Source organism: Tachypleus tridentatus, chromosome 12, assembly GCF_004210375.1.
Source record: "Tachypleus tridentatus isolate NWPU-2018 chromosome 12, ASM421037v1, whole genome shotgun sequence".
Taxonomy (NCBI): Eukaryota; Metazoa; Arthropoda; class Merostomata; order Xiphosura; family Limulidae; genus Tachypleus; species Tachypleus tridentatus.
In genome coordinates this window covers 98,529,658-98,554,100 of record NC_134836.1, presented here as the reverse complement: position 1 = coordinate 98,554,100, position 24,443 = coordinate 98,529,658, and the positions used below count along the sequence as shown (strand labels likewise).

General features: G+C 34.3%; 1 protein-coding gene across 2 annotated transcripts in view; it reads left to right on the top strand.

The window, feature by feature from the left end:
• LOC143234119 (dyslexia-associated protein KIAA0319-like protein) overlaps positions 1 to 24,443 on the top strand; it is a 122,206-nt gene that overhangs the window by 11,574 nt on the left and 86,189 nt on the right. For both annotated transcript variants that reach the window (XM_076471201.1, XM_076471202.1), the window contains exons 2-3: positions 4,669 to 4,773; positions 7,883 to 8,176. In XM_076471201.1, the coding sequence (XP_076327316.1) occupies positions 4,698 to 4,773; positions 7,883 to 8,176 (370 nt within the window). In that variant the 5' untranslated portion in view covers positions 4,669 to 4,697. The remainder of the gene's footprint in view (positions 1 to 4,668; positions 4,774 to 7,882; positions 8,177 to 24,443) is intronic.

Sequence of the window (24,443 nt, the reverse complement as noted above, 5' to 3'; positions counted from 1 at the left end):
TAGACCTCTGTCTAGTACAGGAAAAAACATGGTTGAAAACAGAAGGGATCCTTGCCCCTTTCTCCTCCACATAAATAAAAATAGCCATTTTGATACAGGAGGAACTGCCAAGGTTTTTGTTCAGATATAGATGACATTAAGGATTTGATTGATTCTTACCATTCTGTGTATCTCTCCTTTCAGGAAACATTTCTTAAATCTGCCAATGTAGTCACTTTTCATCAGTTTTCTTTGTACAGAATCTACAGTTTGTGTGATGGACGAGAGCATGGAGGGTGGCATGCTGGTTGATCAATATATGCTCACCATGTCTTTGCCACTTGATACACCTTAGAAGCTGTAGCCATACGTGTTTCCTTGGGTTGTACCATCACTATTTGTTTTCACTACCTTTCTTCTTAAGAGATCGAGGTTCAGTTGGACTTTGATGCCTTCATTGAGCAGTTACTGTCTCCTTTATAATCCTGGAGGATTTTAATGGACATAATCCCATCTGGGTTGGTGCAGATATTGATGAGAGGGATCACTCCATATAGCATGTGCTCTTGGATCACAACCTTTCTCTCTTCAGTTCTGGTTCTTATACTTCTTTTCATGCATGTAGTCAGTCTTTTACTGCTGTTGATCTCTCTACTTGCTCCATTTTACTTTTCTCTTACTTTTCATGGAGGGTTGACAGTAACCCATAGGTTACTCTACGCTAAAAATTTTTCATACCCTCATTCGATTGAAATTGGATTATGGGTCTCTGGTATGGCTCTGCTAGAACTCAGCCTTGAAGATGGTGGACACTGTTCACCATCAGGAGCTTTGGCTCTGCAGAAGGGTCCTCTGCATTTCTCCAGTACAGAGTTTGTACACTGAGTCTCATGAACTGCTTCTACACATCTGCCATTTGTAATTGCCTTTAATGTTTGTTTCAAAACTTCGATTTTTACTACAGCATCCCATCTGTGGTTGTGTTTTCCTCAATGGGCCATGCTTTTTCAGAATAAACAGTCTGCCATTGTTCTTTTTGGCCTTTGTATCCAGGTGCAGTTGGATGAATTTGGTTTGTCCTTGGATAACATTGCTGTATCCACTGGTTAGCCCATCCCATCATGGCTTATTACCATCCCAAAATGTGACCTTTATTTGAGTCATCTGAAGAAGTTGGATACTCCCAATTGGAAATACAATCTTCTCTTTGCTGAACATCTTTTGAACCTTTCTTTCATTCCCATTTATACAGGTGGTTTGAAATCAGGTAACTCTGTGGAATCTGCCAGAGTATGTTGTGGTTCAGTGGTTGTGCACAGAATACCTTTTACATTTTCTGTGTTCACTATCAAATTGTATGTTATTCTCTTGTCCTGGATGTACATGAATTGCACTGTTTATTCAGCTTAGCTCTCTAATAACCCTGGAATTACTTAACTTTAGTTCTCACCCTGTTATTGTTGATATTCAAAACTGATTGGCTAATTTCTCTCATTTACTTTTATCCAGTTTTTCTGGATACCAAGTCGTATTGGTATTCATGGAATTGAGCTCTCTGATATTGCAGCTATGGCTGTCTGTGCTGGTACTATCATGGTTGAGCCTATTCCATACATAGACTACAGTCCTGTGTTCAAGGCTTTGCTCCGTGCCAGTTAGCAGTCGACTTGAAGTGAGCAAAGTGATAACAAGCTTTTCCAAATCAAACCTTCTGTTGCTCCTTGGCTATTTTGCTTCCATAAGGATCAGAAGGAAGAAGTTGTCCTGACTAGGTTACATATTGGTCACAGTTTTTTAACTCATCATTTTCTTTTATCTGGGACTAATTCACCATTGTGTGATCTGTGCAGCACTCAAGTTACAATAGCCCACACATTACTGTCATGCCAATATTATGACCATGATTGACAGCACCATTTTAGACTTATTTTTGCCCTGGGTTCTTCCTTGATGTTGGGCAGTGTCATACGTGATGGTGGCACTGTCCACCTTAGTTGTGTTTTTAAATTTTTAAGGGCCATTGGCCTTTTTAACTCTATTTAAGGTTTAATTCAAAATTTGAATTTTATTTTGTTTTAAGATGATTCCTTTTCAAGTCTTTTAATAATTTCATGTTTATTTTTTATTTTTTACCAGTTGTTTGGCACAGATAGCCAAGTTTCTTTGCACCAACCAACACCCACCTCATTTGAACCCAACCTTCTTCCGTTTTCCTTGTATTTATCACTTCCATGGTTTTTGCACAAATGTTCTGTCACTTTTGAGGACTTTAGCTTCTATGGAATCCCTTATTCATTTGAATTGGGCTCATGTGCATTCTCATCAGTGAAGTTTATGGTGATGTAACATGCTTTGCCTTATCTTCTTCCACTGGTACTAAACGAACATGTCATGCTCCATTTTGACAATTTCACCATTGTAACTTATTTCAATCACTATGGGGGCACCTGTTCCTATTCCCTTGTGGTCAAACATTGTACATCTTTTATCAGACACACATGCTACTGATAAATTTTACATGTCGTGTTCTAGGTGATTTTTCAAGACCCAACCAGGTTTATTTTATGGAGTGGTTTCTTGATGTTAAGAGTATAAGGTGGCTGTATATCTGGATGCTTTTACCACTTTACTTCAACACTAGGTTATCTTTTTTTTTTTTTTTTAGTCTCCTGTTCCTCATTTTCAGGTCCTGGCAGTGGATTTTCATAGTCAGAACTGAATCAGTTGGTTATATCTACATTTTTTTCAGATTAGTTGACCTCCTTGTCATGTGGTTCGTTTGGGTTGATCTTTTTTGCTAAAACTATGATAGCTTATGAGGGTAATTTTTCATTATTGTCATTTTCTCTTCTACCCATTTCCCACATTTATTCCCAGTTTACTCCATTCTGTGTCCACTATGTGCTCTTCATTGTTCCATTGCCTGTGTGGCCTCCTGTAGCCATTCCCACTTCTACATTTTCATTTGCTGGCATTGTTCACCTGTATGTGACCTTCCTCCACCTTCCCCTTTACCATTTGAAATCATCAAGTGCTTTTCTTGGTCTGTTTCTCCCTGTCTCTTTTTTCTCAAAATCTGTTCCAGGTGTCTTTGCATAAAGTAGGGCACCTTTTATTTATTTTCCTGGAGTTTCACGTTTGTCATCTATTGAAGAAAACTCTTCATTCAGGCATCAGGAATTAGAGGAATTGATGTACAGTATTGGAAGTTGTTATTTTCCAATACTGAAAATATATTTCTTATTGGTGCTTAATTTCTCCTAGACTTCCCATATTTCCTCTCTACTGAAAATCAATATTTTCCTTTCTGCTTAATCTTGAAATGATAGTTCAATATAATTGAATAGAGGGAGTTACTTGTATTGGTGGAGAGTTGCCACATGATGATTTACATGCAAGATGCAGTTCAACCTTATTGATTGTGGTGTATGTATGAGTTCAAGACTTTTGGCATGATAAACACTTTTTGTACATAGAGGGCAAAACTGAACAGGAATAGCTGTACATGTGAGTAAAGATAAGTACCTACTGGAAATATATTTTTTGTTTAGGAAAAATTATAACTTCTGTTCTTAGACAAATTCTTTTGATCATTCAGTTAAAAAAAATATCCAATTCATTTGCTGATAATTTAAACATTTTATTTCTTTAACTTCAAGCTCTACATGTCCTGTACAACCAACTATATCAATAACTTTGCAAATAATCCTAAACAGTCACATACTTACTAACTTCTTTCTCTAGTGCATCGTTTGCATAAAATTTACAAAGCTACATTAACTGTCTATCCCACTGTTAACTCAGTCATAGTAGCAACTAACTTGGCTCTAATATTAATGACATTTTTCTATCACTAAGATATAAATTTTCTGTCACTGAACTTTCAAAACTTGATTTTATCACATAATGTGAAAATTTTTCTTTAGTCAAAAACAGTAGTAATATCAAAATTTTAAAGAAATATACAGCATAAAACAGTGATAGAAATTATCTTAGGAGAGATTGGTTGTGCAGTATTTTAGTTTTCAAAATGACAGGAGAGCAATGAATTAGTTTTAATAACAGATTGTCTGTACATCAACTATGCAGATTTGGAAAATATTATTCAATTTCTTGTGTAAGAATTTTTGAATACAACAACATATGAATCAAGATTTACATGTATTTATACTAAGATTATACAAAAATGGACAAAAATGTTTAGAAGTGAGTAGTTTTCAGGATTTGTGACTGTAATGTAAATCACTTTTATGTATCATCCCCAAATATAGTCTCCCATCATGTTTTTGTTATACGTTCCCAGGTCACAAAAGCAAAATTTGAAAAGAAAAATAGGTCTTTTCCATTTACTTTAGGTAGAAGCAATTGGGAAATAACACTTTTTGACCAAGAACAATAAAAAGTAAAAAATTTTGTTGCATATTGTTATTTGTCAGAAATGCTGGTGTGCTCCTTTTCTGGAGTATTGACTAGATTCAGTAAGTTCATATTCTCAATTGATTTGTATTAAAATATCTGATTGTTATTATGTTTTTTAAATGTGCTTGATTTTGGCCATAAAAATATCTTGGATTTCATTTTTTTGTGTGAGGTTTGAAATGGGTAATAGTTATGTAAATATGAAATAATTTTGTGCATTGTAGTTTGTTTGTTTCTTTTTTTTTTCTGAAATTTGATTTCTTATTTTAGACTGGCTTTGGGAGATACATGAACATAGCATGAATTCCATGGGTTGCAACTTCCTGTTTCCTGTGCTGCCTCTTGTAATCTTATCTGTATTTCCCAATCTGTCAGGTGAGACAGGGGTTTTAACATGATGCCAGTGTACATGCTGACATATTTTATTATAAATATTAGTATCCTGTAGTGTTGTCTTTCTTTCTTAAACATTTTAAAACGTGCTAGTGTTTTATATCCTTGATAGAGAAAAAGTTTAAACATTTAATACATAAGAGTTTAAATGTATAAGAGGAAATAACAGTGAGAAAATGCTATTAAGATGATTCCTGTTGAAGTAATGTGAGCTGTATGGATTGATTATTACAGCCGAGTACATTGGTCTATTAATACTGGAAGTAATAAACATTATATGCAGGCTTGTTTATGAATAAGTTGTTCCACAAAATAATTTTTTAAACTTTTTTTTTATGATAAAATAGCGTGTGTGTGTATTGTACAATTTCGAAAATGGTTTGGTGAACTTTGTTTAAAATTTTATTTAGCTTTTTCAGTCTGTGATAAGTTGAATATTGAAGCGATTAGTTGTGTTTGTCAGAGATTGACTCTTATCTAACCATAGTAGTAGTAGTAACGAGTTAATGTGAAACCTGATTATCAGTCATCGGTTTGCTCTTTGATAATTTATCATAGAGGTATGCAATACAAATGATTATTATCAGAATTAGTGTGGCTTTAATTATCTTGTTTACCATATGTCATGTAATAGCAAGATTCTATATCATAACATTGAATTGAACTAGGTGAATGTGGGTATAAATAACCTTCCTAAGTTTTGTATCTTAACAGAATGCAACACGAAAGATATTTCCACAATATACTAAATATGATTTTTAGTTTATGTACTGGTACTGATACTTATCAGATTGTAATATACACATATTATATATTATACTTTTAAAACTAATCATAAATAAAAACTAAGAAACTGTGGAAGTACTTTGTAAAAAAAAAAAATGTAAATAAAAAAGGAAAAGGCTTGCACATACTAGTAATGAAGAACCTGAGATAAAACAGCTGATTCTTCCAAAATTTGTGACATTTTTGTTTACATTAATCCTTTTGCTACAGGCTAACTGTAATATACATGAGTTCATCCACACATTTGCAAATGTTAAGTATTTGTGCCACTATAACTTTTGATACAGCATGTGTATCTTCACTAAATTTTGTAAACTTTTAATAAATATTACAAGTATTTTGTACACAAAAAAATAAGATTTTAATGAAATATTTTTACTGAAGATTTGTTTGGGAATAATGTGTCTGTTTTGTTACTAATTTGAGTGCAAGATGATTTTATGTTACAATTAAAAAACACTATTCTTTGTCCCAAAAATATCTGCATAATCTCTAAAACCTCCTAAATACATTTCAAACATTTGTTTTCAGTAAGACTTTGTATTTTATGATATTTTCTATAATCTTAAACTATATGGGGTGTGTCACTTGACCAACCTTTTAAATATCGTAAAACAAAAATAGCAAATAAATATAAATTATGCCTTATTTCTTGCAAGAATGACCACATATTATAACCAAAATATAATTGTTTAGTCTAAATGGCTTAATGCTGTATATTTACTATTTTTTATTATATTGACCTTCCAGTCATGCTCAGTTAACATTGGATAACTTGCATTGACGTGATGCATGTGCAATCATATTTCGTATCCAGGACTATAAAACTGAATTTTAGTCTTTCCTGTGTTGACAGTGCTTTAGTGGACTAGCATTCTGTTAATAGACTGTCACATTTCAATGTTTATATATTATATATATGTATATATATTATTACTATATAGAAATAACTTATTAAACATTTTTTTGCTTGAAGTATAGGACAATAAATGTAGAAGTAAAGTAAACAGTTATCTCTTCATGCTATGACCATTGTGCTCAGTTGCTGCTGGACATAGGTTGCTGAGCCTTTTCAAATATTGCACTTAGAGGATATCAAACTTTATTTTTTTTTTAAGGTTTTATACATGCAGCTGAATAACCCAAAAATCTTAAATAACTACACTAATACTGTGGAAATCCAATATAATTTATTAAGCTTCATAACTAAGACGTATTTATGTTTAAAAAAACATGAAACTTTGAACTTTTTTGAGCAGACTAAAGACACAACCTACATCATTGATATCTTGGACTTAAAGAATGTGGTATCCTTTTCAAAGATTAAAATGGCTGAGAAAACCAACCTTGGGACGTTCTAAGCTGTTGATTGTTTATTCACATGTCATATCTTGAAGTAAGTGTATATAAGAGACCATTTCCAAAAATGGAAAGGGTTGAATGAGGCCACTGTCTTTGATTCAGTACGCAAGACATATCTCAGCAAAATGAAAAGATATGATGTTCTTATTTTATATTCTAGCTTGATAAATTAGTAATTTCAGTTCCTACTTCTTACAAAACTATAGACTCAATATTTTTACATTACAAACATCTAATTTTAAATAATAATGCAAGCAACATATCAAGTGACTCAATAAAATCTATATTTGAATGTATTCTTTTAATATTTGCTTTCAAATTAACCATTAAATGGCAGCCATTATTGATTTATGATGCTATCTAGAACATTCCTGCTGTTTAAGGGTTAAGAAATTAACTCATTTTTAAAATTAAAGTTTATTTAAAATTTGATTTTGAACTTATTGACATAAAAAAGTAGTTCAATAAACTTGAGTGCAAGTCAACAAATGAGACAACATGGCCTTTAACCCATGACCCATTGCAAAAGGGTTATGTAAGCATGCATATGTTTCTTTGTATCATAGATACACACACACACACACACACACACACACACACACACACACACAAAAAAATTATTTTATGGTTTACTTAAAATCATGTGATATGGAAAGAAGTATTTTGAAAGGATATATAAGTAGAACATAGAATACCGAGCATGCTATGTTGAACAAAATAAGTTTGTCAGTAGCATGAGTTCAAGAACAAAAAATACAAATACCTTTATTGCAAGAAGTTGCTGTACCATGAAGACATCATTTTGAAATACCATTTGATTTTTACATGCTGGATATATTTGCTTTCTTTACAAAGTTATAATTTCTAAAAATATTTTTTTTATATAGATGATATCCATTTTGAAAAAATCTTCAGATTTAACAGTACTTTACTCTATTTTTAGGGAAATATGTGGATATCTACTGCCCAGTGGGTAGTCCCACTAAATCTCGTTTTCTTGTACATCAGTCAGTGACCCCACAAGGAAATCTTTCGGCTGGAGAATATGAAAAAGTCAGTTCCATTAACCTGTTAGAATGCACCAAATCTTGTTGTGTGAAGGATAACTGTGATGTGGCATTTTTCTTTCAAACAAGTTGTTTTCATATTACTTGCTATAACAGCCAGTTGTGCAAGCCTTTAATTAGAACTGGGGATAAATTTGAACATTCTTACATGATCCAAGTCCGAGATATAGGTTAGTGAGATTGAAAATATTATTAGGATGGAAAAAATAAGATTGTTATATGCTATTATTATATTCAAATATATTTAAATACATTCCTAGTGTTTCAAAACCAAAGGAATAGCATTTCTGTTTAGAAAATAAGATCAAAATTAAAAAATTTGTTTTGAAACAAAATAAGAAAATGAAGTATAGTATTTTTGTATATGTGTGTGTATTTGTTAAAGCCATAAAGTTTTTTTGTGTAATAAGATAATAATTACATCATGTAACATGTATTAAATTACAAATGCTTACACAGCTTCTGAAAACATTCTGAAATCATATCTGTTATTTTTTTTTACCTCAGTTTTATTACCTCATCATTTTTCTTCTATGAACTTTTATGAACATAAGTATGTTGTACTTTATGGCAAAACATAGAAGCATCACTTCTGTGATACTAATTAAGTACCATGAAATACTGTGCAGAATGTTTTTATCTCAGTTTAACTACCAAGTTCTGTTTGGTTGCAAGTCAAAACAGTCTGCTTGGTTTAGTGTTACTTGAGACAGTTGTTACAACTGTAACCCTTCTGTTTAAAGTACATGCAACATTAACATAGGGAAAGGGCAAGGAAATTGAAAGTTCTGATAAGGTACTTCCTTCTTCTCACAACATTACCTCTTCTCATCCAGTGCTGCCCTCTACATGCAACCTTTTTTTCTTTATGCATGAAAAAGTCTTTAGCTCCTCCCCTATTGAAATTGAATGATTCTATAGCTGTCATGTAAACCACCATGCATCACTTCTCCACCAGTAGGAGCATGATGTATGTGGCTCACCCTATATACTGCAAGTGAACTGTCACTTCTTCTTTAGCAGTGTTTATGTTTGAATGCATTCTTTTTTGTTTAAAGTTTCACATTTGTCTTTGGTATTTTCACAGACTGATTTTCATTTATTTCACTTCTAGTTTCTTATTGCAACTGTTTCTTTAACTTCTCTTTAATCCCAGTTTATTACAATCACATTGTTATTTATACTTTCAATTATTGATTGACTCTCTCTATTATAAATTTCAGAGTTCATGTTAGCACGTCAGGGGTCATACTTGCAATGAGCTCTAAGTCTCAGGCCTCTAGTGGAGGAAACCTAATGGGGAATTCAGCCATGTTTATTTGTTAGGAGATTGAACACTACATTTCCTCCTGACTAAGTTGTGCATGTTCAGGTAAATGAGGATTTGGACTGCCTATTTTCACCTGATTTTCAGGTACATGTTCATCAATTTGTCTTACAATTAAGTGTTGGAATTAGCATGCTACCCCTTTGGTTTAGCTTGCTATTGCATATCATCATGTAGAGATTTTTTTTCTGTGCCAGCATTTTTCACCTGTTTGGAGTGTGGTATCTGAATCTCCTGCAAGTCTGACCCATGCTCAGTTTTTCTGCCTTTGTCAAGAAAACAAACAAAATCATATCAATAACTTAGCTTGAAAGAAGAGAAAACAAACTTTGCTTTTGTCTACTCTCTACAGCTGGGTTGGTTGGGAACCATTGTTTCCCTTCATCCTCACATGTGAGATTGCTTTACTTTAGTAGTTTTAGTTTTAAGTTGTACTTGTTGAATTAAGTCAGAACAAATTAAACAAGACCCAAAGAAAAGCCATGAAGAAAGTTGGAGAAGGGTGAGCTGAGTGTCTTCCTGTCTCCAGCGATGGTTGAGTTGGTGAAGTCACCCATGTGTTTACTGTGCATGGTGACCCGTGAAGTCCCCTTGTGGTTGAGGGGACCAATCCTAACACACCACTTTGTCCTTGAATTGCTGTAGATGGGCAGCCTTGCAGAGGCTTCCCCTGGGTCATTTGGCTGGTCCATTTGGGCTAGTTTCAACCAAGTATCAGTGTTGGATGTTCTCAACAGGTGTTGTGGACATTGTATCAGATGATGGTGTTTAGGTATAGTGTTCACAGTTTCCTGTTTTGCTGCAGTGTCCTTGTTGGACATCGTAGTGCATCCCTTCATAGGGCTTCAGGCTTCATGGTGGGTGGGGATAGTGGGTACCAAAATATTTCTGTTTTTATTATAGATTTTCCAAATAAAAACTTAAACAAAATAGTGATGAAACAGTCCATAGGTAAACAACCACGTCTCGAAGATTCTGAGCAGTAATCCTTACCATCTGTACCTCCTGTTGTACTCATTTTTCTTATATTGAATTCACTTTCAGAAAAACCTTTAGGGCAAATGTCTCCCTTTTTCATTCAGAAGGGACTAGAGGGACTTGCTGGCTCTCCAAAGTCAGTGAAGAAGCTTCAATCTGGTGACATATTGGTGGAAACATTCACATTTCTACACAGTGAACTCCTCTTGCATTTAAAGGCAATTGGGGATATACTACTTTGAATTCATCAGGAGGAGTTATTGTTGAGAGGGATTTGAAGAACATCTCCAAATCAGAGATTCTCATGGGTGTCTCCACCCAAGGAGTTTCTGCAGTGAGGCATATCTTTACTTGCATAGATGGAATTATGATACTGACCAGTGTCCTCATTTTAACATTTACATCACCACGTCCACCTGCCACCATCAAGGCAGGTTATCTTAATTGCAGGGTATGGCTATATGTTCCAAACCCTCTCAGATGTTTCTAGTATCAGCAGTTCAGTCACTGAATCACGACATGGTTCCTTGACATGTGCTCGTTGTGGTGCCAAGGACCACAATGCTTATGAGTGTGAAACAGGCCCTCATTGCATCAATTGCAATGACTCTCACCAGTCTTATTTTCATTCTTGCCCTAAATGTTTGGAAGGAAAAGTGTTATAGTGTTTGAAAATGATTCGAAACATTACTTACTCTGAGACTTGAAAGTTACTGTCCACTACTTCATCTCGGATATATGCTGCTGCACGTCTTTCCACTACTACAGTGGGAGTGCAGACAGATCTCTCTGTGCCTTCAAAAAAATCGTTCTCAAACCAAATGAAAAGTCTTTTGACCTCCATGATTAAAAAAGTTGATGAATTGACTTCAACATCTACCTCTGTCCCTAGCATACATTCCAGCAAGTCCCAAGATTCACTTCCTTTGGTGCCAGGTACAGGCACTTCCTTGGGTACATCTTCTTCTCCTGCCTCGAGATGCAAAACTATCATTCGTTCATGTCCTCAGTCGCTGGAATCCTCTTCCAACAGCAAAGACCTGCCCAATTGACCCAGAGTAGGATCCATGGAGGTTCATAGACCTCCCTCAAACAAAGACAGTAAAGGAAAAAGACATGGTCGTAAACAGAAAGGGTCTCCATCCAATTCGTCTACACATAAATAAAATTGGCCACCTTGATACAATGGAACTGTTGAGGTTTACGTTCTAATCTGGATGACATCAAAACACTGATTGCTTCCTACCATTTTGTATGTCTTTCCTTTAGGGAAATATTTCTGAAATCTGCAAATACAGTCACTTTTCAGTGGTTTTCTTTGTACAGAAATGGTAGGTTGTGTGATGGATAAGTGTATAGAGGGGTGGCACTACTGGTCGATCAGCATGTTCCCACCCTGTCTTTGCAACTCGATGCACCCTGGGAGGCTGTAGCCATCTGTGTTTCCTTGGGTCATACCATCACTCTTTGTTCTCTCTATCTGTCACCTGGAGAGACCAATGATCAATCAGATCTTGATGCTCTCATTGAACAGTTGCTGTCTCCTTTTTTAATCCTGGGGTACTTTAATGGATGTCATCCACTCTGGGGAAGTGCTGATATTGATGGGAGGGGTTGCTCTGTAGAGCATAGGCTCTCTGATCACAACCTTTCTCTTTTCAATACTGGTTCTCATATTTATTTTCATGCACCTAGTCAGTCCTTTACTGCTATTGATCTCTCAGTTTGCTCCCCTTCATTATTCTCCCACTTTTTATGGAGGGTTGAAAATAATCCATGAGGCAGTGGTCATTTTCCTATAATCTTGAGAGAGACTGGCTGTGGACAATACCACCCAACCTGCATGCTCCGGTGGAAGCTGGATTAAGCAACCTGGTCCTCTTTTACTGCTCTTGCAGAACTTGATCTTGCCACTATCTGTAAGCCATCAATAAATGACTGTGTGGCAGCAGTAACTGATTATTTTACAAGCAGCTGCTTAATGTATTCCTAAAACCTAGACACATTTTTCACAATATCCTTGTCTGTGGTGGAATCCTGCATACCACACGACACAGAAGGCTCAAAAATGGGTCTGTGTTACTTTTTGTAGGTATCTCACACTCTCGCACTGCTTTCTAGCAGGCTCATGCACATGCTCGGTGGTTAAGACATCAAAGCCAAAAGGTATCTTTGATTAAGTTCACAACCAGCATATCTTTTATCACCAGTTCCAAAGTCACATGGGACAAGATTCAAAAGTTTAGTGTCAATATAATTCTGTCCTACTTTTGATCTTGCTCTCTGATAGCCAGAAAATTGCTAATACCCGGAACATTGCCGATACTCAAGGTGAAAGCTTTTGGCAGGTATCTTCCTCCATTATCTTAGCCATAAAGACTCTGGCAGAGTGATCACCTCTTTCCTTTCGAACTGATTGTCTCTATGAATATAATCGTTCCTTTACACTGGTGGAACTCAAACTGGCCCTTCATTGGTCTGGCAGCACATCAGTTGGACCTGATGATTGCACTCTGAAATGCTGTGCCATCTGTCTCCTGCTTCTCTTCTTATTCTTCTGATTGATTTTAACTGGATCTGGCAGGAGAATGTTTTTTTTTATGCCTGTCACCAGGCTGTTGTCCTACCTTTCTCTAAACCTGGAAGGATCCCAAAATTCCTTCAAACTACTATCCAGTTGCTCTGATGAGCTGTCTCTGTAAGAACTTTGAGAGGATGGTTAATGCTTATCTTGTTTGGTTCCTCAAATCAAACAACCTTCTCTCACCCATCCAGTGTGGCTTCTGGCAACAGCATTTCACCAAAAACCACCTGATTAGACTTCAAACATCAATCAGAGAATCAATATCAATGTTCTTTGATATTAAGAAGGCTTATGATACAATATATAGGTATGCCACTTTGAGAGACCTCCATATATATGGGTTATGTGGCCATTTGAACATTTTTATTAAAAATGTTTTAATGGACAAGTGATTCTAAGTTCATGTGGGTTTGACACTTTCCCATTCTTTTCTACAGGAACTTGGTGTCCCTCAGGGCTGTAATTAATGCTTCCTCTTTCACATCTCATGTCAGTCATTGAACATGAGGTATATTGAGCAGCAGCTAGACACTGCCCTCAGTCATTTACTGAAGTGGACCACAGCAAATGGCTTTAACTTTTCTCTCTCTCTAAGACCATTTGCATGCACTTTTGCCGCCAATGGGGAATTCACCCTGATCCTGAACTTCTAATCGGTGAAGTTGTGCTGCGTGTGGTCTCTGAGACAAAGTTATTAGGGCTTATCTTTAACTGTAAGCTGACCTTTATACCACACATCAAGCAGCTAAGGGTCAAATGTGCAAGAGCACTGAACATCCTCCATGTCATTTTTACCACCACGTGGGGAGCAGATTGATGCACTATGCTGAAGGTATGTTGTGCTCTTACATGATTGAAACTCGACTATGGATCACTGGTCTGTGGCTCTGCCAGGACCTTGGCCTCAAAGAAGCTGGACCCCATTCATCATCAATGACTGTGGTTCTGCACTAGGGCCTTTGCACTTTCCCAGTTCAAAGCTTATACACAGAGTCTCATGAACCTTTTTTGCACCTCTGCCATTTGCAACTGTCTTTACTATATGCTTTGAAACTTCATTCCTTTCCAAAGCATCCCACTTGGGGTTGTGTTTTTCTTCCTCGGTGGGCCATACGTCTTCAGAACAGAGGATCTGCCATTGCTCCTTTTCTCCTTCGTATCCACATGCAGTTGGATGAATTGGGTCTGTCATTGGATAACATTGCTGTATCTACTGGTCAGCCTATCCCACCATGGCTTCTTACAGCCTCCAAATGTGACCTTTCTTTAAGCCATCTGAGAAAAGCAGATGCTCCCTGTTGGAAATATTGTCAGTTATTTTCTGAACATCTTTTGAACTATCCTTCCATTCCTATTTATACAAATGGTTTGAAATCAGGAGACTATGTGGGTTCTGCTATGATTTGTTTTGGTTCAATGGTTGTGCACAGAATCCCCTCTACGGCTTCTGTGTTCACTGCTGAACTGTATGCCATTTCCCTTGGCCTGGATCAAATTGCACTATTTATACTGACTTTCCAAGTTCACTACTGTCCCTGGAATCGCTTTACATTAGTTCATACCATGTTCTCACTGATGTTCAAAACCAACTGGCTCATTTCTCTTTAACATCTACTTCTATCCAGGTTTTCTGGATACTGGGCCTTGTTGGTATTTGCAGGAATGAGCTCGCTGTTATCGCAGCTAAATCTTTCTGCTCTCGCATTCACTGCTGTGCCTGTTCTGCACATGAACTATGGTTCTGTATTCAAGGCTCAACTCCGTGCCAGTTGACAGTCGACTTGGAGTGAGCAATGTGAAAACAAGCTTTTTCAAATAAAGCCCTCTATTGGACTTTGGTCATCTTGCTAATGTAAGGATTGAAAAAGGAAGTTGTTCTAACTAGACTACACAATGGTCACAGTTTTTTAACTCATCATTTTCTTTTATCTGGGACTGATGCACCAATGTGTTGTCTGTGTAACACTCAGGTTACAATAAGCCACATTTTACTGTCTTGCCATTGTTGAGAGTCATAACGACAGCACTATTTTAAACATGTTCTGTCCTGGGGTTTATCCATAACGTTAGACAGTGTTATTGGTGATAGTGACACTGTTCGCCTTAGAAATGTTTTTAGTTTTTAAAGGCCATTAATCTTTTTAATGCTATTTAAGTTTTTTAATTTATACATTAGACTTTTTTTAATGTGATTCCCTTTTAAGAATCAAAGTATATCTAGTTCAACTTGAAATTAGAAAATGGCCATAACATCTAATAATTCAAAACCAGGACTGGAAAGGCCAACTTCAGGTGACCAACGGTGATGTTTGAACTACCCATAAGGCAAGTTATAATTAAAATTTTGCTACAAGTCTTTTAAAACTTTTATTGCTTTCTGATAATGGCCATAATGTCAAATAACTTAGAACCAGGACTGGGCCTTGTTGGTATTTGCAGGAATGAGCTTGCTGTTATCGCAGCTAAATCTTTCTGCTCTCGCATTCACTGCTGTGCCTGTTCTGCACATGAACTATGGTTCTGTATTCAAGGCTCAACTCCGTGCCAGTTGACAGTCGACTTGGAGTGAGCAATGTGAAAACAAGCTTTTTCAAATAAAGCCCTCTATTGGACTTTGGTCATTTTGCTAATGTAAGGATTGAAAAAGGAAGTTGTTCTAACTAGACTACACAATGGTCACAGTTTTTTAACTCATCATTTTCTTTTATCTGGGACTGATGCACCAATGTGTTGTCTGTGTAACACTCAGGTTACAATAAGCCACATTTTACTGTCTTGCCATTGTTGAGAGTCATAACGACAGCACTATTTTAAACATGTTCTGTCCTGGGGTTTATCCATAACGTTAGACAGTGTTATTGGTGATAGTGACACTGTTCGCCTTAGAAATGTTTTTAGTTTTTAAAGGCCATTAATCTTTTTAATGCTATTTAAGTTTTTTAATTTATACATTAGACTTTTTTTAATGTGATTCCCTTTTAAGAATCAAAGTATATCTAGTTCAACTTGAAATTAGAAAATGGCCATAACATCTAATAATTCAAAACCAGGACTGGAAAGGCCAACTTCAGGTGACCAACGGTGATGTTTGAACTACCCATAAGGCAAGTTATAATTAAAATTTTGCTACAAGTCTTTTAAAACTTTTATTGCTTTCTGATAATGGCCATAATGTCAAATAACTTAGAACCAGGACTGGAAAGGTTAACTTCAAGTGACTAACGGTGGTTTTTGAACTTACCTGTTAGTCTTCCTGGCAAGTTATGATAATTACAGTTATGCTACAGAAAGTCCTTTACAACTTGTATTACTCTAGTTTTTCTTTTACTGCTGTAGACTAGATGTAAACATTGGTTTTAATGCTATTTATGTTTTTTTTACACTTTGTTTTGTTGTACCTTAATTTCCTTTTATGAATTTTACTAATTTTACTTTAATTTTAACTTTTTACCAGATGCTTGGTGCAGATAGCCTAGTTGCTTTGTGCCATAAAACACCAAACCAACCAACCAGTCTATTGGTTTACTTTATTTTGGTGTTACAGTGATGATTGCTTGATTCCATATGGTAGGATAATACCCACTGAATTGTGACAAGTTCATAATATTGGTAAATGTAGTAGTAAGAGGTTTGAAACTGTTTTAAGAACAATATTTTTATTCCATCATGCCAGATGGCTGTATTTTTAGGTGTTTTTATGATGATTTTTAGTTCAGTAATGGTATCATCTATTTATCAGATGGTGCCAGTTGTTATGTTTGTGTGTGAGTTAGTAGCCAGGAAAAGGTAAAGAGTGTGGGATTAGAATTGATGAAGTTATTAACATGAGCATGGTGAATGGATTCAAAATGAGAAGTGAGGTTACTAAAGAAAGTTTCATAACAGTTTGCTAGTTGGTCTGCTTTATCTGCATCTATTTTTGCTGTGGCACTGTTGTATATTCATTTTATCTTCACAACTCTATTAAGATATTTCTGTACAATTCATCTCTTTCTCTGAGGCTCTCCATAGAAATCCTGAGGGGTTTTCTTGGGACTTCATCTCCTTTCTTTCCATCTCATTGGCTTGCTTGCCATCTTTGGATATAGCTTTACACATGTGGTTTCTTTCTTGTTGGGACCTTCTAGGTTGTGATTTGACCTTAACTTGAGTTTGTTTACCATCATTTTATTTTTAGGATTTACATATAGCCCCATTTCTGCAGCAATACAACTTTGACATAGCCCCTGAGTCTCTGAAATCGTGCTGTATCAGTACAACAACAGTCTATCCTTTCCAATCTTATTGCCCATTTGTCTCAGTCAAAGCTCAGTATGACACTTGTTACCATTTTTCAACCATTCCTTTCTCAACCTTCACTTGCCCCTTTTTCACAAAGTGTTTCATCTTGTCCTCTTCATTGACATTTCATGTCATCAACAGTATCGGTGACTGTCTAGTGAGTTCTAGTTTGGTTAGCTTGGCTTGCACTTTTGTTCATCACTGGCATCCTTTCATCAAGGGTCCTTGGGTTCTTCAAGTTTTGTGGACTACAACTAATATATTCATCTCACATTGTTTATGTCATACCACAGTTTTGTTTTTATCAGGTTTTCATCTTCAGGCTTTAAGGTGACTTTGATTGGGTAAGTTTATAGTTATACTTTTGTTTCAGGAGTCTTTTCTTCATTTACTCATTTTATGGATCCCATTCTATGGCAAGTGGTGCCTGACTATGTATTCTTCAACTTAACATCTTCAGTGTACATCTGTGTTAACTTGCACTTTTATCTTCCATGCATTCACAGTACTCATTGTTGAAATGGCGTGTTCTGCAAGATCATTTGTAAGTAAATAATTTTGCAATGTAATTACATCATAAACTTGCCCATTTTAGATTATATCACCCATGGACTGCACAGGTACAGCAGAAGTGGATAGGTGCCTGTCCTTTCCATACTATGTATTGAACAAATAAGTATGGTTATTGGCATACTTATCACATTGTATTTTATAAATAATGTTGGTGTGGTGTTTGTCAGTGTAGTTTTTACATGGTATACACATTAGTCTTGTGCCTGGTTTTTGAATAAATTTACTATTAACTGGAATGCCATATTCTGTTACTAGTTTTTGCCAAATATTGGTTATTTTTCTGCTGATGTCAGGAATATTATATGATATGCAGCAGTATATGGTTTCGTGATTTTTTTAATTTGTAGGATATATTTACTTTTGTTGGTTGATTTTGCTTTTTGTCTTGGTGTGTGCATATGTTTTCTACAGTTTGTGGAGGAAACTTATTGATGTTGATGAAGTATTGTTTTATTTTGTCTAATTCATTGTTAATTTTGTCTGGTGAGCATAGTTTTATAGCTGTGTTTATTTGGTTTCTTAGTATGTTGAGTTTTTGTTTTGTTTCATGTGCTGAGTCTCAAAGAATGTAAAGTCCAGTATGGGTGATGTTTTGGTGAATTTCTGTTTTACATTGTGTATTGGTTCTTGTAATTTTGGGGTTAAGTTGTTTTTACAAGTATATTTCTCTACAAGTGGGTTTTCTCATCATCACTGATTAATATTAGACATATTTTTAACAGGACATTCTTTATGTAGTCTGTTAGGGATTTTTAACTGCATTTGTTAAGTTCCAGCTGACCTGATGAGCTCTGGATTGAGGAAAATTCATTGTCAGCAATGCATGTTGTGAGCATAATATGGTTGGCATACAGTTTTTACACATTATTCTTTTTCTTAAATTCCTAATGGATTACATAAAGAATAGACTTTTGAAAGTATAATACAACTAATAGTAATATCTGATGACAAGGATAATTTTCACACCGTAACAATTGTTATTTGCTGTCATAATTTATTATCAAGTTTTAAAAGGTGGTAACCTGGTCAAAGCTGTTGCTTATTTCTAAAAAGAAAAAAAAAGGGTATTATGATGTATTTCAGATAACTTCTCTTCAAAAATATTGATTTAACATAAAAAAAGTGATAACTGTTTTTGTTATTTTTATGCTTTATATCTTCTGGAATTACATTTGAGAAAGGTTACTTTTAACAAAAGTCAGAAAACAAAGGCAGTTATTTTAATTATTTCAAAGTACTGTATTTCCTGGCATTGAAGACTCACTCCCATTATGATTAGCCAAATTTTGAAAAAAAGATAAACATAAGAATAAGGTCACATCATTTCCAGAAGTCTCTAAACAATCCACAAAACATCTTGGCGAGATTGATGGAAATGATGTGACCTTATTCTTATGTTTATCTTTTTTTCAAAATTTGGCTAATCATAATGGGAGTGAGTCTTCAATGCCTGCTTGTTTTCAGAGATTTATTTTGTGGTGAAAAAATAGCTTCTTCGTTGTCAGGAAATACGGTAATTAGTTTCCATTTCTGATATAAAATGGGTGAAATTAAGAACTTCAAACACTATTGCTCTCTCACAAAAGACTAGATTTAATAACACGTATGATAAATTATAATTATGCTTAGATCATGTTAGGAGTTTTTATTTGTCCTTGCAGATTCCTAAATCTAAAGACTATCACCTGCTTTTATGTGTGCTAGGATCATGTATAAATACGCACGTAGTGGCTGTAATGTCAATTACGTTGTCAAAACTGTATGCGAGTTGCTCCTGTGAGCCTGTAATAGGAGAGTATAAAGCAGAACTGGTAAAAAAGCTATAGACTTCACTAGTCTCCACTGTTTTCGCACGTGGTGAAAACAAACACCACCCATTGTGATTACAAATTTTAAAGTATTCTCATTCAGATCATTCAGTATTGAACTTTTTAATTAAAGAATGTTTGTCTATTATAAATAATAACACAGCTTCACTATGGTTAAGTCAGTTCTGAATAATATATATAACATTGTTGTAGTTGTTACATTATCCTATTCTTTCTTGTTTATTCATTTGTCTTTTGATTTACTTCATCTTTTTTCTTCTGTATTTTGATTATTGTTTATGAAATGTTTGAAGTTTATAAATTATTGTACCTAATATTTTACTCTGTTCGGTATAGCTTGCTGAAGGTGGAATGTGTTTTCCAAAATGTTTGAGAATTAAATGTTTGTTACTGTATTGTTCATTGCTGTTGTTGTCATTCTACTGTTACCATTAAACTTTGATTCCCATTGAATGAATCTCTTGCTGTGAAGTATTAATGTTGATTTTTCTGAATGAAAAATGACCTAGAAGTTGAAGGAAAAGTTAAATCATTTTACCAATTCTATTCTAACTGAAAAAAATAAAACAAATTTTAAAAACTTGCTAAAAGTCAGATAACAAACAAAATTTAATTATTCTGTGGGTAGAAGATAATGGATAGGAATATTCAATTTTAAGTTGTTTTGAAAAAAGAGTGGAAGTGACATAAGTTATCTACCAGTACTAATAAAATAAATATTCAAGTAAGTTTAATTTTAAAGGTTTACAGTATATTAACTTGGAGCATTCATACCTTGATTAACAGGTAGAAATAACCAAACATGTAAAGAAATGTAAAGTTTGTTAGTTATTATAAGTAATGAAAGATAAGAAGTAAAAAAAACTAAAAAACATTCTAACATAAAAGCAGTTTTTCATTATTTATTATTGTGCTCATGGAAAGATATCCTGTGGAGGTGTTTGCTAAGTTTTGTTTGTTTTGTTGAATATTAATTTTTATTATTCTTTTTTTGTTTCTTATGTTATTATTTCATACCATTTATTTTCATTTTCTTCAAGGAAATTAGTGGTTCAAAAACACTTTTATTCTCATCACAGAACACGTAGCTAACACCTTGCATCACTGCTGAAAATGTTTATACATGTTAAGACTATAAACAAAACTTCCACCCCTTCACATTATAACTTGCATTACACCAATCTATGAGCATTAGTATCAGAATATTCTCCTCCACTAGTAGCAGGTGACATTCTTCATTCAGAACACTCCACTGAAGCACTCTATGTATGCTAAAAGCTCATTTTTTCCTCACCACTATTGTGTTCATTTGTTTGTGTTCTTTTTAATTAAGAATAATGGAATTTTTGTACATATAATTTTCAACTTTTTGTGGATGTTCAAAATATTATTATTTTTATCTATATTTTCCTTGTTTTAGGAAAGAAAGGTAGAAATGTTGATTCTAGCTTCTGACATTAATTAGTATCTTTGCTTCTGACCAAACAACAAAATTTTAGCATATGGGTGACCAGGTTTTGACAGAAGTTAATAATTCAAGTTTTTTTTGATACATAATTACAAAGGATAAGTACCATGGACATTTCACACTTTATAATAAAAAAGCATAAATATAATAATACTTTCTGTAAATTCTGTGTCATACATCTTATTGAATACAACTTTTCATATTCACTTTTCTGAAATTTCTTGAAGTCTAGACTCTCCTTCATTGAAGTTATCTTTAACTTGCTGTAACCGTTACCCTTTCTTTCTGAAGTTAAACTAACATTTTCTTTATGATACCTTGTTTTCATCTTCAGCTTTACCCAGTTCATTTATTTTTTGTTTCTATGATTTACTTTATTAAGATGCTTTATTTTATTGAGTTAGACTTCCTGAATTTTATTTTGGATAAACTCTATTTGGTACTCTTCTTCTGTGCATAATTATTTTAGGAAGTTTCTCATACTGTGCCCCTTTCCTGATGTTCTACACCCCATTCTGAGAGGCCAACCATCATGGGGCTTAGTGAATTGCTTGTTTCTGGTATCACTTGTGGACTCCTTTTGCAGAAAACCCTTGGGTTACATGTGTTTCCTTAGGAGTTTCCTTTGTACTTCATGGCTAATACTTCTGTTTTGTCAATTAAGTCCTAAGGGTTTTCACACAGAGAATCTAACCTTTGGGTCTGCATTTCCACCACTATATGGACATGTAACATCACATAACTCTGTCCTGGGAGACACCATCTAATACAACCTCCCTTCCTCTTCAGCTTTCACAATAAAAAAAAAAAAAAACACTGCTCAGTTATACGTGTAAAATGGAAGCTACCACGTGCTTGTTGATTCACAGGGATTACTTCTCTCACCTAAAATCTGCTCGAATAGGGGATAAAAATGATAATTCCATCTGCTCTGACTTAGTGCCTACTGTTAAGATTATGTTTTAAAAACACTGCATCAACAACTTGTGTATTTTACCTTCTAAGCTGTACAATTACTTACAGGCAACAACAACAAAAAAGAGAAAAAGGTGTGATCCCCTGCCCTCACTCCTTAACAACTCCTATTGTCCTTATTCATGTCAACCTATTGCATAGTTTCTCAGTGTTGGACTTTATACAGAAGATAGATTATTGCTACTCAGTTCACAATTTTTGTCAGTATTCTTCCCTAGGCAAATCTGTTCTTCCTGTTTTTTTTTTAGGGATGTGGGAGAACACTCACTTCCCCAGTACTAAGCTGTTGGGAGTGTTGACATGGTATGAAGCCCCCAGGAGGTTTTAATTGATTGTACCTTTCTACACTATGACTTTTGTAGGGCAAAGAGCACTTTATGCTTGATATATATCTAGTCTCCTATTAAGTAATACTCCCAAAATGTCCTCCTGCATTTTTCCTTTTTGTAACTATGTTCTCAGGAAAGAGCTCATCCTTTTTCAAAATTCTTTATCTATACCAGTCCCTTTGCTCAATGTGAGATTCTAACTATTTGTTCTGCTGAAAGGTAAGTAGTGTTTGTGAAGTTCACATTTTTGTTATCTGAATATGTATTTCAGGTACTCACTTCTTCACAGAACCACTTATCCTTCCCCCACTTTTGCCTCATCAGGAATGAACTTTTGGTATTGAAAATAATGTTCTTAAGTCTAATGTTGATTGCATTATAGACTAGTTCAGTAAACATTATTATATGTAGGAGTGAGAGTTTTGTTTCAAAGCTTGGCACGTGCACATGCATAATTGTTCTAGAGTTATGCTACATATTAGAAATTTGTTCTTTGGAAAGGTGAATACATAAAATACATTTTTAGATAACAAAACTCAACTTAGTTTGTTCAGATTTACTCTAATACACCTTTGAACAGACAATGTTACAATGGAATTAGGATCAGAAAATGTCACACAAAATTAACTCAAATTTTTTCATTTAGACATGTCAACTTACTTCTTTATTAAACTATGTAACAAAATTTTTACTTTTTCTTGTTACTGGGCAGAAAGTGTTATTTCCCAATTACTTATGCCTAAAGTAAATTGAAAAGACCTATTTTTCTCTTCAAACTTTGCTTTTGTGACCTGGGAGTGAATAACGCAAATATGATGGGAGATTATATTTGAGGGCTGATATGCAAAAGTGATTTACATTACAGTTATAAATCTCAAAAAACTACTCACTTCTAAACATTTTTATATAACTTTAGTATAAATACATGTAAATCTTGATTCATATATTGTTTTATTCAGGCCTTATGTAAATGAAAATGTGCAAATTTTTCCATTTTTACCTAAAAAGGTAAATTCCTAAATTTCATAATCGAGGTCACAAAAGCAAAGCTTGAAGGGAATAATGGCCATTTTCTGTACTTTTAAAGCATAAGCAATTAGGAAATAACACATACTATCCAGGAACAAAATTTCTGTTACATAGTGTTATCATTGATTTCATAGGTGTTAATCTCATACTCTGAAATTGTCATGTGACTCAGCATTTAAATTTCCATAGGGAATTAATAATTATTATAAAGCTGCGTGTTTTCAATTTCACTTTAATGCTGTGTGAGTAGTGTCAGTTCTTTACACCAGTTTGTATGAAGCTACATATAGCAATTTTTACTATAATTTTTAACTTGCTAAGTCTACCTTCTTGAAATTTGGTAGATTTCTTTTAGTAAATGTTAGAAGTATTTTGTACACAAAAAATAAGAATTTCTAATCAAGTGTTTTTACTGGATTTGTCTGTGGATTTATTGAGTTAGACTAACTCTAACTTGTTTGAGTGTAAGTTGATATTCATGTTAAGAATAAAATGTACAGTTTTCGTATTTCTTTTTACATAACCTCTAGAACATTTCAAATGAACATCAAAAGTATTTTTATCATTAAAACATCATATTTTGTTATTTTTTTACCTTAATTCTAACTTTAGTGAAATCAGCAGCATAGGATAAAATGAACAGTTGAAAAGTACAAACTAACTGTAACTTACTGTTTCTAGAATGACTGTATATTATACACGTACACATTATATTCTTATAGCTAAATAGACTTTTCAGATGTGGGTTTATTTATTTTTATTGCTTTATAGCTATGCTTAGATCTTCTCAGAGTATGCCAAAAGCTATTTTTCACAGCTGCACAGCCTTTTATAAATAAAATGCTGAGTTACAAGTACAACATTAATGTATAATAAAGTCACCTTTTTCATGCAGTATTCTGTGATATTTACTGTGACAACAAATCTTTTATTTAATTTTTGTTTCATTTAACTTTTCTTATTCGACCTTGTAAATTGTGAATTTTTCAGTTTATTTCCTTATACAGCAATAAAATAATTGCACATTAAAAAGTGGACATTTAGTACTTACTTGTCTGGGCTCT